This window comes from Callospermophilus lateralis, chromosome X, assembly GCF_048772815.1.
Source record: "Callospermophilus lateralis isolate mCalLat2 chromosome X, mCalLat2.hap1, whole genome shotgun sequence".
Lineage (NCBI taxonomy): Eukaryota > Metazoa > Chordata > Mammalia > Rodentia > Sciuridae > Callospermophilus > Callospermophilus lateralis.
The window spans coordinates 127,145,280-127,159,404 of NC_135325.1; the positions used below are offsets into that span (position 1 = coordinate 127,145,280).

Genomic DNA, 14,125 nt, shown 5'->3' on the forward strand with positions numbered 1-14,125 from the left:
ATATAATCTGGGTATTAACCCCTTATCAGTATATGCTTTGATAATATTTTCTTCGATTCTGTGGGTTGTCTTTTCATTCTCTTACATTAGTGTCCTTTGATGTGCAAAAGTTCTTAAATTTGAAATTCATTAGACAATTTTTTTCCTTGAGTTTTTGTGCTTCCAGTGTTACATTCAAGAAAGCATTGCCTAATCCAGTGACATAATGCTTTTGCCCTATGTTTTCTTAAGAATTTTATAGTTTTAGCTCTTAAGTTTAGGTCTTTGATGCATTTTGAGTTAAATTTTGTTTTGGTGTTATATAAGGGTCGAACTTCATTCTTTTGCATGTGGATATTTGGTTTTGGCAACAGTATTTATTGAAGAGACTCTTCTTTGCCCCTTGAGAGGTCCTGACATCCTTGCTGAAGATCATTTGACCATATATATGAAGTTATATTTCTGGATTCTGGATTCTGTTTCATGATCTGTGTGTTTTTATGCCAGTACCACATAGCTTTGATTATCTTGGTACTAAGTTTTTAAATCAGGAAGCATAAGTCCTCAAAATTTATTCTTCTTTTCAAGATTGTTTTGACATTCAAGGTCCCTTGACATTCTGTATGAAATTTAAGAAGGGATTTTTAATACTTCTGTAAAAAAATGCTTTTGGGATTTCATAGAAATTACATTGAATCTTTATAGATCATTTTGGGTGCTGTTATCACCTTAATGGTGTAAAGTCTTCCAGTGCTTGAACATTTATTTAGAGTGTCTTTAATTTTGTTCAGCAATGTTTTGTATTTTTCACTGCACACATCTTTTCCCCTCAGTGGTTAATTTCATTTCTGACTATTTCATTCTTATTCATTCCAATAAAAGTCAGAGATGTAAGAAGAGACATTACAGCTTATACCATACAAAGCATCATTAAGAGACTATTGTGAACAATTGCATGCCTACCAAGGCTGAATCATAAAAAAGTAGAAAACCTGAATACACTGATAGCAAGTAAGGAGATTGAATCAATAGTTTAAAACCTCCCAACAAATTAGGACCAGTTGACTTTACTGGTGAATTTTACTAAATATTTAAAGAAAGATCAACACTAATCCTACTTAAGCTCTTCAAAAAATCAAAGATAAATACTTCCACACTCATGTTTTGAGGCCAACATTACTTTGCTATCAAAGTCAGACAAAGATACTATAGGAAATTACAAACCAATATTCCTGATGAACATAAATGCAAAAGTCCTCAGCAAAAATACTAGGAAATCAAACTCAACAGTATATTGAAAGGATCACACACTATAACCAAGTGGGAGTTATCCCTGGGATACAAAGATGATTCAACATATGCAAATCAATTAGTATTTTACACCATATAAATAGAATGAAAGATGAAAATCACATAATAAACTCAATAGATGTAGAAAAAGTCAGTTGACAAAATTCAGTGCCCTTTCAGGATAAAAAGTAAAATTCAACAAACATGGAATAGAAAGAATTTACCTCAATGTAATAAATTGTATATATAAAAAGTCCACAACTGACATTATACTCAACAGTAAAAACTGCAAGTTTTTCCTCTAAAATTAGCAACAAGACAAGGATATCCACTCTTTTTTAAATAATTTTTTAGACCTTTATTGTATTTATTGATTTTTATGGTGGTGCTGAGGATTGAACCCAGGGCCTTGCATGTGCTAGACAAGCACTCTACCACTGAGCCACAATCCCAGCCCCTAACCACTCTTATCACATCTATTTACCATAGTACTGAAGCCCTGACCAGAGCAATTGGGAGCAAGAAAAAAAAAATAAAGAAAAAAGGGGCATCTGGATAGGAAAGACATAAAATCATTTTGTTTGCAGATGGTATGATAACATATGTAGAAACCCATAATGATTTAATATACACAATGCGCGCGCGCACACACACACACACACACACACACACACAGAACTAATAAACAAATTCAGTGAGGAGGCAGGATGCATAGTTGACATACAAAAATGTTGCATTTCTACACATTAGCAACAAACTATCCCTAAAATAAGTTAAGGTAAATATGAAAATTCCATTTATAATAACACCAAAAATAACAAAATAATTAGGAATGAACTTAATCAAGATGATGAAGAACTTATATGTTGAAAACTATAAAACATTGATGGAAGAAATCATTGCCCAATGAATTAGGCAAGAGAAAAAAGTAAAGAACATTCAAGTTGGAAAGGAGGAAGTCAAATTATTTCTATTTACATTTGACTTGATCATATATACATAGAAATCCCTGAAAATTACACCAAAAACTGTTAGAATTAATAAATTCAGTAAAGTTGCAGATACAAATCAACATACAAAATCAATAGCATTTCTATATGCCAATAGTGAACTATCTGAGAAAGAAGTCAAGAAAGTTATCCATTTATAATAGCTACAAAACAAATAAATATCCTAGGAATAGATTTAACCAAGTAGGTGAAAAATCTCTACAATAAAAACTAAAACATTAGTAAAAGAAATTGAAGGTGACACAAATAAACAGAAGGTTATATAATTAATGGATTGAAAGAATTAATATTATTATAACATCCTAAAGTGATCTACAGATTCAATACAGTTCCTATCAAATATTGATGACATTCTTCACAGGAATAGAAAAAATCCTAAAATCTGTGTAGAACTAAAAAGGATCCTAAATAGTCAAAGCAATCTTGAGGGAAAAAAAAACAAAACTGACTTCAAAATATCCTACAAAGCTGTGACAATCTAAACAATATAGTATTGGGATGAAAACCAACATACAACCCATGGAATAAAATAGCCTAAAAGTAAACTGATATGTCTAGCCAACTAATTTTCAACAGGGTTCTAAAAAATATGCATTGGAGAAAGGACAATCTTTTCAATAAATGGTGTTGGGAAAACTGGATGTTCACATGCAAAAGAATGAAATTGGCCCTTATCTTATACCAGAGGCTTTTTAAGAGAATTTGTTTCTTTCTTCTTCTGGTTTCTCTTGGCTGCTGGTATTCCTCAGCTTTTGTCTGTGTTAATGCAGTTTCTGCTTCCATGTTCATATCACCTCGTGTGTGTGTGTGTGTGTGTGTGTGTGTGTGAAATCCCTCCTACTTTCTTTCTGTAAGGATGTTTGTGGTGGCATTTAGGGCCTATCTGGATAATCCAAGATGCTCTCCTCACTGAAGAATGTTGACATCTGTAAAGACCCTTAATCCAAATAATGTCACATTCACAGGGATTGTGATCTGGACATATCTTTGGAGCTATCATTCAGTCTACTACAGAGGTATGGCAGCTCCCCAAGTCTCCTTATAGCTGCTAAAGAAATTATCCAGCTTTTCAGATTTTCTTTGTCATTCCCACAGGAATTTTTATATCTTGTTCTCTTCAGCCTACCCCCATACACAGTCCCATGGAAAGGTTTGGTAAGTTGTGACAATTGTTTTTTTTTTTTAAATAGCTAAACTGATCTTAAACAGGTGATCTGTCAGTGTTCAGGTGTTGACGTGAGAATTGTGAAGGAATCTCCATTCCAATTTATTGAATCACAAAACTGTTTAGATATGTTTGTTTCACTTTGCTTATTACTTTTTTTAAATCCATGTTATCTTCCTCTTTCTTGAAGTCTTTATTGCGATTTAGTTTTTATTTGAGATGTCTTGACACGTTTTCTTCATAATGATCTAAATCTTTTCAGGAATGAATTTGTTTCCGTTCATATTTTAACAATGTTTTGAGTGGTATAGAATTCTAAAATTAAGATAACTTCTCCTTGTAATTTTCTAAATGTTAATACTTTTTTTGTAACTAATTGCAAAGAGTTTAGGAAACTGAGAAATTAAGCAGTTATACAGTTTAAAAGGCACAGTTCCAAAAACCACCCTCACTTCTGATATTAATTACTAGTCGGAGGTTCCCAAAACCACCTTCACATTTGATAGTTTGTTAGAAGGACTCACAGTCTCGTGAACACTGTAATGCTTAGTTAACGTTTTATTGCAGGCAGAAGATACAGATTTAAGATTATCTAAAGGAAAAAGTCCATTAGGTAGACTTTGGAAAGGTACTAAATGTGGAGCGTGTGTCATCATAGAACCAGGATATATTACATTCCTGTCATAACATGTAGCACCAAGCATGGAATATTGCCCAACAAAGAAGTTTAATCATATCTTAGTGTTCAGAGTTTTTATTGAGATTTCATTAAACAGGCATGATTGACTGCCCACTGGCTTGATCTGTCTTCAGCTCTCTGGATGTGACCTAAAGCCCCCTAAATCACATGGTTTGTTTTTATGGAATGACTAGCTCTCATCCTAAATTATATTGTTACTATCTAGATAACTGTATATTATAAAAGGAAATCAAGAAATCAGTCTCATTTTTAATAGTATCAAAAAGGATAAAATACTTAGAAATACATGTAACCAAGGAAGATAAATATCAATACGCTGAAAACTATAAAACATTGATTAAAGAAATTGAAGAAAACACAAATAAATGGAAAGATATGCTATATTCACAAATTGAAGAATCAATATTGCTAAAATGCCCATATTGCCCAAAGCAACATACATGTTCAATACAATACCTATCAAAGTTCCAGTGGCATTTTTCACAGAATAGAGAAACAATTCTAAAATTTATATGAAAGTTCAAAACATTCCAAATAGCTAGAACATTCTTGAGAAAGGAAAAAAAGTCAGAGGCTTCACACTTAAGTGGTTTCGAATTATATTACAAAGCTATAGTAACCCACAGTATAGTTCTGGCATGAAAAGACATATAGAGCAATGGTGCAGAATAGAAAGCCCAGAAATAAACTCATGCATATTTACTGATAATATTTGACAAGGATGCCATGAACATGCAGAGGGAAAGGACAGTCTCTTCAGATATTGGGAAACTTGATATTCACGTGCAAAAGAATGAAATTGGACTCTTATCTTACACCATATACAAATAAATTTAAAATGGATTAAAGACTTATATATAAGACCTGAAATCATAAAACTCCTGGAAGAAAACAGAGGGAAAGCATCTTATTGTTTTAGGCAATGATTTTTTTTTTTTTGCATATGAATCCAAAAACTCAGGCAACAAAAGCAAAAATAAACAAATGGAACTACATCAAACTAAGAAGTCTCTACATGGTAAAAAAAACAGTCAACAAAAAGAAAAAGCAACCTACATATTGGAATAAAATATTTATAAACCATACACCTGATGTAACAGGTTAGTATTCAAAATATATTAGAAACTTACACTACTCAAATAGCAAACAAAAAATAACCTACTTAAAAAATTGTCAAAGGTCCTAATAAACATATGTTTAAAGAAGACATGAATGGCCAACAGGTATATGAAAAGAAGTTCAACATCACTAATCATCAGGGAAATACAAATCAAAACCACAGGGAGATATCACCTTACACAATTGGGTTGACTGTTACCAAAAAGATGAGAGGACAAGCGTTGGTGAGGGTTTGGAGAAAAAGGAACCTTTGTACACTGTTGATAGGAATGTAAATTGATATAACCAATATGGAAAAAATTATGGAGGGTCCTCAAAATACTAAAACAAGAACCACCATATGATCCAGCAATTGGTCTTTAGCATGTCTTACACCCAAAAGAAATAAAACCAATACCTCAAAGAAATATCTATCTTTGTGGGCTGGGGTAGTTGCTCAATAGTAGTAGCTCAGCACTTGCCTTGCACATGTGAGGCACTGAGTTTGATCCTTAGCACCACATAAATAAATAAAATAAAGGTATTGTTTTCATCTCCAACTAAAAATAAAAAGATCTTTCCACCCATGTTCATTGCAGCATTATTCATAATAGCTGAAATATGGAAACAGTCGATAAGTGTCTTCCAGTGGATGAATGGATAAAGAAATGGTGATACACAAACATACACACACATTGGAATGTTATTCAGCCATAAAGACAAAGGTGATCCTGCCATCTGCAGCAACATGGATAAATCTAGAGAACATTATACTAAATGAAATAATTTAAATAAGAATGCTAAAATGTTGGATACATAGAAGCAGAGCATAGAACACTGGTTCCCAGGGAGCTGGGGGAAGAGGGAAAATGGAAAGATATTGGTCAAAGTGTATGGACTTGCAGTTATAAGATGAATAAATTCTGGAGACCTAGTGTACAATATAGTGACTATAGTTAATAAAATATTGAGCTGGTCTCAGTGGTGCATGCCTGTAATCCCAGCAGCTCCAGAGGCTGAGGCAGCAAGATCATGAGTTCAAAGTCAGACTCAGCAAAAGCAAGACACTAAGCTTGAGTGAGACAGTGAGACCCTGTCTCTAAATAAAATTCAAAATAGGGCTGATGATGTGGCTCAGTGGTTGAGTGCCCCTGAGTTTAATCCCCAGTACTCAAAAAATAATAGTAATATTTTTATTATTGAATATTTCAAATATGCCATGAGAGCAGATATTTTTTTTTAAAGAGAGAGAGCGCTAGCGAGAGAGAGAGAATTTTTTTAATATTTATTTTTTAGTTTTCGGCAGACACAACATCTTTGTTTGCACGTGGTGCTGAGGATCGAATCCGGGCCGCATGCATGCCAGGCAAGCGCGCTACCGCTTGAGCTACATCCCCAGCCCCGAGAACAGATCTTAAGCATTCTCAGAACACATGTAAAATGTAACTGTGAGGTGATGGATGTTATATAGCATGATTGTGGCAGTCATTTCCCAATGTACACATATATGAAAACATCACGTATTATACCTTGAATATCTGTAATTTTTAACTATCAATTATATCTCAAAGCAGAAAAAATAAAAAGTAAAACATAAAAGCTTGGAGTTCTGAAACGTTACTGGGAGATGGAAAGTATGTGCCTTCTTTCAGTATTCTTGCCACATACCTGACGTGTTATGTGAAAAGATTCAAGTCATTCTTAGTTTGGGGACTTCCTTCTGGTGGTTCTTTGATTATTGATTCTTCTCTTTTGTCTATATTGGCTCCTTCTGCACCTGCTAGTAGGTACCTAAAAGTACCAGGAAGATAGTAAGCACTTGTTAAATATCTGTTGCTTGTGTAAATGGATCCTGAATTTGCTTGATCAGTTTTCCGAGTATCTTACTTACATCTTTCATAATTTATATAATACACATTTTATGTGTTCTGAAACAATTTTTCAAGTTGTTGCCACAAAAATGGCTTTTAGCCATTTATTTTCTGCTATTTATAATTTTCTAAAACTATGCATATTTATTATAATGTATATCTTAGACTATTATACCATCAAATTTTTCCCTTTTTGTCTTCCCTAACTTATGAACTCTTAAAATGTAATGATGTTTTATATGTGAAGATGCTTCTTATAAATTTTTATTACTATCATTCTCTCTTTTCTACATTAAGTTTTTTTCCATTGAGGCCCATTTACTCTGATTGCTTGGCTTTGTTTCCTTTGTAGATTCTTCTCATATATCCAAGTCGATGCATATATTCTATTCAATGTGAATATTTAGGGATAGATGTAATCTGTTTGGATATGTAGCATATGCTCCCTTAGCTGTTGAGTCTGTCCTTCCACATGTCATCTTATTCTGCATTAAGTGAAACCTGAGGGCTGGTGCCCCTCTCACCTGCTCTACTAGAGAGACTTTGTAGAGAAGGTGGATGGGCATGAATGCATGGTCAAGAAAGTGGATTTTTAGAAAACAATTTTTTGAAGTGTAGTTTATAAGTAGAAAAGGACATCAACCATAGTGTACCCCTTGTTGTATTTTCACAAAAAAGTGAATATACCTGTGGAACCAATGCCCAGATTAAGTTTCCTCTGTCCTCATAGTCACTACTCCCCTCCAAGGGTCAACACTCTTCTGACTTCTCTCCATAGAATAATACCCTGCAGCATTTACTGTATTTGGTAAGCTTCTTATGTTAAAAATTACGTTTTTGAGATTCATTCATGATGTTTACATTGTTAATTACATAAATATAGTGGCGGACTTTAATTTCAATCACTACATGGTATATTCCATTATGCATTTTATGCAATTATATGTTTATAAATTTTTATAGTTTATGCACTGTATATTTATACATTTTTATGCATTATATAAATTTATAAAATTTTATTCAATTTATTTATGAATTGGTCATTTTATGGGCATTTGGGTAGTTTCTAACTTGTGAAAAGTAGTGTTGTTAGAAATATTTTTGCATGTGGCTCTCGGTGTTGCACGTACATTTCTGTTCAGTATGTACCCAAGAGTGGAATTCTTGGGCTATTAGGGAGTCTTTTTTAATATTTATTTTTTAGTTGTAGATGGACACAGTGCTTTTATTTTATTTATTTATTTTTATATGGTGCTGAGGATCAAACCCAGGGCCTCAAATGTGCTAGGCAAGCGCTCTACCACTGAGCCACAACTCCAGCCCCTGCTTGTGTCCTGGTGGGAATGGTTCAGTAGAGATTGAGAAATTGATGATGCAAACAAAAATGGATAACCAAAGGAATGGAGTTCTATGGGTTTTGGCCCTCATAAAAGTAAATACATATTTTCCTATGCAGATCAAACAGATTTTTATGGGTCAGAGTCCCAAGAGTATAGTAGGCAGAATGTGCCAACATGCTTGCAGCCAACTGGCTTAGAAGGAGCCTTTCTATTTGGAAACCTAAAGAGGAACAAGTTTTTCTGCTAGATGGAAAGAACTGCTTCTGGAGCTCAATATCATGTACATTCCTGCAGTGGGAAGAAAAAAGATGAAGCCTCTGTAGTTATAGGCCTGCTTATCATAGGTCTGGTAGAATTCTGCTCCTGGAAACTAGTAATCATGAATAGCCACTCTCATCTTGTAAAGGGGGGAGGGGGGGAGGGTTAAAGGACATTAGAACTTAAAATACATTTAATGAAAATAAAATATTTGTAGGGTGTTACTACATATTATTGATGCAGTCTGTGCCAAGGTTTAAATAATATGCTTTTTTTCCTAGTCTGTCACCTTCAAAACTACCAGCAGAAATCTTGCACGAGCCATGTGTATGAAGAATATCAAGCTAACAGTCATCATTATCATTGTATCAATTGTAAGTTTTTGTCCTTTTAGTGTATGATTTTATTTTTCAGCCTCTAAGGAATTAGATGCTGGAATTCCTTGTCAATGATTAATATTCTGAAATGAGCTACATTTTTAATGGTGAAACAAATGACCACTAGAAGGTGGCTTTCCCATAAAATCAATATGAAATATTTTCTCAACTTAAACCCCTCTTTCCTTTTGAGAATTCTTATATGTAATATAAAACTGACCTCACAGAAATGTAATCATTTGTTTTTTTTAAGACCAGGTCTTACTATGCTTCCCAGGCTGGTCCTGAACTTCTAGGCTCAAGCAGTTCTCCTTCCTCAGCTTTCCAGGTGCTGGCACTAACAGTCATGTGCTACCATGCCTGGTTAATATATTTTATAGAAATATTATTACTGTTTATATTAAGAGGTTTATTGTCACTATTTTTTTTTATTTGTTGCAATTAGTTATACCTGAGAACAGAATACATTATGACTCATTGTACCCAAATGGAACACAACGTTTTATATCTCTGGTTGTACAAAATTCAGAGTCACACCATTAGTACAATCTTACACATACATAGGGTATTAATGTCCATCTCATTCCACCATCTCCCCCCCATAACCCCTCTCCTCACTCCCCTCTGCCCAATCCAAAGTTCCTCCATTCTTCCCTTGCCTGCCCCCATTATGGACCAGCATCCACTTATCAGAGAGAACATTTGGCCTTTTAACTGTTTTTTAAAAAGATTTTTTTAGTTGTAAATGGATCTTTTATTTTATTTTATTTATATGTGGTGCTGAAGATCAAACCCAGCGCCTCACACATGCCAGGCAAGCACTCTACCACTGAGCCACAACTCCAGCCCCACCTTTTGACTATTTTATAACTAAATATGCATGTTTAAAATTTTAATTTATAATAAGGTAAATGTTGATATTTGTAATCCCTCTAAACAAAAGTTCTTTGTCATCCTAAGTAATGTTTAAAATTGTAAAGAGGAGCTAGGGGCATAGCTCAGTAACAGAATAGTTTCCTAGCATGTATGAGGCTCTGGGTTCAATTCCCAGCACCCTCCCCTACCCAACAAATGTAGAGGTACTGAATAAAAAAAAATTGATAGACACTGCTGAAGGGAGGAGAGCTTTACCCTGGGCTATTTCATGGCTAGGTAAAACTGCCTTTCCTTGGCTTGGGAGGCTGGGGCAGGAGGATCATGAGTTCAAAGCCAGCCTCAGCAATTTAGCCAGGCCCTAAGCAACCCAGTGAGAACCTATTTCTAAATAAAATATAAAAAAAGGTCTGGGGATGTGGTTCAGTGGTTAAGTGCCCCTGGGTTCAATCCTTAGTACCAAAACAAACAAAAAACTTGCCTTTCCTCCCTGTCCTCCAGTTACTTTCAGAAGCCCAAAGTTATCTGTGAGCAGGTGTCTTCAACTCTGCTTTACTTCTCCTTGATACCTCTACTTAAGGTTTCTGCACCTTAGCCAGTTAGATCTATTTAAGAGAAAAGAGGAGGGCTGGGTTGTGGCTCAGTGGTAGAGTGCTTGCCTAGCATGTGTGAGGCACTGGGGTCAAGCCTCAGCACCACATAAAAATAAACAAAAAAAAAAAGGCTTTCTGTCCATCTATAACTACAAAAAAGATTCAAAAAAAGAAGAGTCATAATTTTATACATTTTATATTAGAGATGGTTGCAGTTGTTTTTCCTTTTTGCTTGGTATCCTCAGGTAGCACACTGTAGGATCCTGAGCTGAGTGTCTTCCTTATTCCCTTGGGAATTTAGATTGATTTATGCAGGCAAATTATTAAATGTTAAGATCATATTTATTGATTATTTCTTGCATGCAGAGCCACTACTGTAAATGCATTATCAATATTTAGTAAAAAGATATTGTCATCTAACATACTGTACCTCAGCTTTATAATTCCTTATAATTTGCTGTGGCAAATGGTCAACTTTACATCAAATTTATATATATATGTTTTCTGAGATAATTTTTGTAGAATATGTATTATGTATATGTGTATGTATGTGTAGTTTAACCTATTCATTAATAACTGGAATGTTATGTCACTAACCCCTCCACATCAATATTATATAGGGAAGGCAAAATGCTTTGCTCACTTTTGGGGAATGAGACATTCATTTTTTCCTAGTATATGAGTAGTGATATTAGTCCCTTAAATATCTGAAAAAAAGTTGTAAAGCAAAATAAAATGACTAAGTTTAATTCAGTGAACCTAATGTATAAAATAAGTCTACAGTTTAGAATGCAATAATGTAAGCAAATAGATATTATTTTAGGATATAATTTTAAAATTATAATACTAGAATTAAAAAAGCTAACATATTCATAATAGAGCCAGCATTTTGCAGTGTTTCACCATTAACTTTTTTTTGATTTGGTAATCATAATTATTATGTCATTATCCACTGAAACGTTCATAGCAATAATTTTGTTCAGTTTATATAGTTGAGGCATGAAATATATTGTTTATTACTTATGCTTTTTCATATATTCTTATCCTAATAATAAAAAATCAAATTCATATATAAAATCTAAAAATATAATCAATAGTAAAATCATACTTCAAGGAAATAGTGGTTGTGATTTTTATAATGCATTAATGATGCATCAGTAAGGGCTACTCACATAGCCTTGATTCTGCCTAGTTACCAATGAGGATCAACAACCCCCCATGTTTTTTCTGTCACTGAAGAAAGCATAGTGAAATCAAGTGGACAAGTTATATCAGAAAGGATAATTGTAACTTGCTCCTGACTTTGAAAATAATTTGTTAATTTGTCATATTCATACATAACCACTACTATAATGGAATCAGAAATGTCTCTTTAAAAGAGCTTTACTATCCCTTATATATTATTTAGGCATATATGATAGATTCAAGAAAATAAAATTGCCTTGCTCTTCCAGGTGTTCATCTATATTATTGTGTCACCTCTCTGTGGTGGATTTACATGGCCAAGCTGTGTGAAGAAATAAGAAAGAAAAAATTATCATTGACCAAGGATACAAGAGAAAAAGGAGTTAAAAATAATCCATGTGACCCAAGCCTTTCATTACTGGCAGAAAGTGTCTGCTAGTCTCTTCAGCCCTCTTTTCATTGATTTTTTTTTAATCTTAGTCTATGTCTCCAGATTTATCTTTGTCCTATCAACCAATTTATTCCAATGAACTTCAGATCAAACCAGTCATTACAGCAGTAGCCTTAAAAATACTTTGGTTTGTTTCTTTGGTTTGTTAACTAGTGTTACCTACTTTGAAAAACATTTTTGGTTTTAATTACACAAAGCTATTGCCAAGGTGGATACCACCCGTCTTAAGAGATGTCTACTAAAACTATAGAGGAGCTTTGTATGTGCATGTAAAAGTATTCAAGAGACAAATAATATTGCTCACCATTCATCTTAATGTATTTTGTTATTGAAGAGTTTTAGGTGCTTCAAAACAATATAAATGAAGAATAGTCGTTATTTGGGGAATTGTAATTAAATTGTCGGTGCTGCTTATTTTCAGGAGCCCAGATGGGTAAAGTATTATACATATTTATTTCAATCAGATGGGGAACATTTTGCTAGCCCACTAGAAGCACACAGATTATTCTTGTCCTCCTAGTATTCACTTTCAGGAATAAAGTTAAGGGCACTAATCATTTACAATACAGTGATTAGCTTATTATCTTCTGTTTTCCCATTGTAGTTGATTGGAGAAGATTATGGTTTAAGTATTGTTAAAGCTTATTGTTTTTATATATTCCTTTTCTTTGAATATTATACAGCAATCCTATTGTTAATAGAATGGGTAATGGAGGGGTGGGAGGCAAATTCCTGTGACTCACCAAAGAAAAACAAGGGGACCATAGTAGGTATGCTAGCATTTTAGCTATAGAAAGTGGGGTAGTTTGGGAAGTTTTTTCCATTCTGAGAAAAGCCCAAACTGAATACAGTCAGCATTCAACTCCAGAGTTTGGAATTGACTCTTGTTGAGTAATAGTTTGAGCATCCTTTATGGTTTACTAAATCCTTTAATCTGCCTAATGTTGAAGAATTCTTTTGTGAAACCTGAATATAGACAGTATGATGTATAGACACAACACATAGCAGTTTAACATCCATTTACTGCATTGTACAAAATTTGGAATGTAATCATACTGCTTCAGCTACTCTGACATCTGTTATCTCGTGGTTGGTGTGTATCTGAAAGGAAGCCATTTGCTAACCCAGATCTAACTGCATTTATATATAAATAAGTGCCATTAAATGAAGTTATATTTTACTTTTCTCCTTTCCCAATGAAAGAACAAATTAGTCTATAGAATCTAGCCACCTGTTTAGCCTAGTCATGTGCCTTGAATATATATGAGTCCCTCATGGTAAGTTTTATTCCATCTGTACCATTCAATTCATGCTACCTAATTCACTTATTTGACATGTACCTTAGGTTCACTGCATCTATTTTCTTGTTGATCATGCACACCACAAATGTTTTTCCAGTCTTTATAAACACTAATGCCTTTTAATTGCATCACCATTTCCTTTTGAAAAATACATTTGTTTCAGAAAAACATTTGGCATTCCTGAATAATTTCCAGATGCTTTTGATCCAAAGAAAAAGGCTTAAAACTTATTTCCCTTTCTCATACACACCTGAATAAAATTGATGGGCATGTTTTAGAGATTGATTACTTAAATTTGTTTTTTGGTCTATTTATGTATGAGAATGCTTTTTGATGTACATGTCTCATTGTAAATGATGCACAAACTGAAGACATTAATAAAATTTAAGAGTAATACAATGAATGTCTTGTTTTAGAAGTTCTTCCTGGATGTAGTTTCTTCTTATGACATTTAAGCCTAGTGTATAGAACAAAAGAAATTTTTATGTTGTAAACATATTAAGAAATATTACCTGAATCCTTTTAGTAAATGTCTATAGTATAGTGCCAGGTGTGTTGAATTTCTTCAGAACCAAAAGATACAAAAGAACTAAACAAAATATTTAGGCCACACTGAAAACAGTGAAAGATCCTG

At 33.6% G+C, this 14,125-nt stretch overlaps 1 protein-coding gene across 3 annotated transcripts in view; it reads left to right on the top strand.

The window, feature by feature from the left end:
* Window positions 1-13,894, top strand: part of Vamp7 (vesicle associated membrane protein 7) — a 52,528-nt gene extending 38,634 nt beyond the window's left edge. For 2 of the 3 annotated variants that reach the window (XM_077106627.1, XM_077106628.1), the window contains exons 7-9: window positions 3,375-3,434; window positions 8,993-9,085; window positions 12,009-13,894. In XM_077106627.1, coding sequence (XP_076962742.1) covers window positions 3,375-3,434; window positions 8,993-9,085; window positions 12,009-12,077 — 222 coding nt within the window. In that variant the 3' untranslated portion in view covers window positions 12,078-13,894. The remainder of the gene's footprint in view (window positions 1-3,374; window positions 3,435-8,992; window positions 9,086-12,008) is intronic. The other variant, XM_077106629.1, reaches the window with a different exon arrangement.
* The last annotated feature ends 231 nt before the right edge of the window (window positions 13,895-14,125 follow it).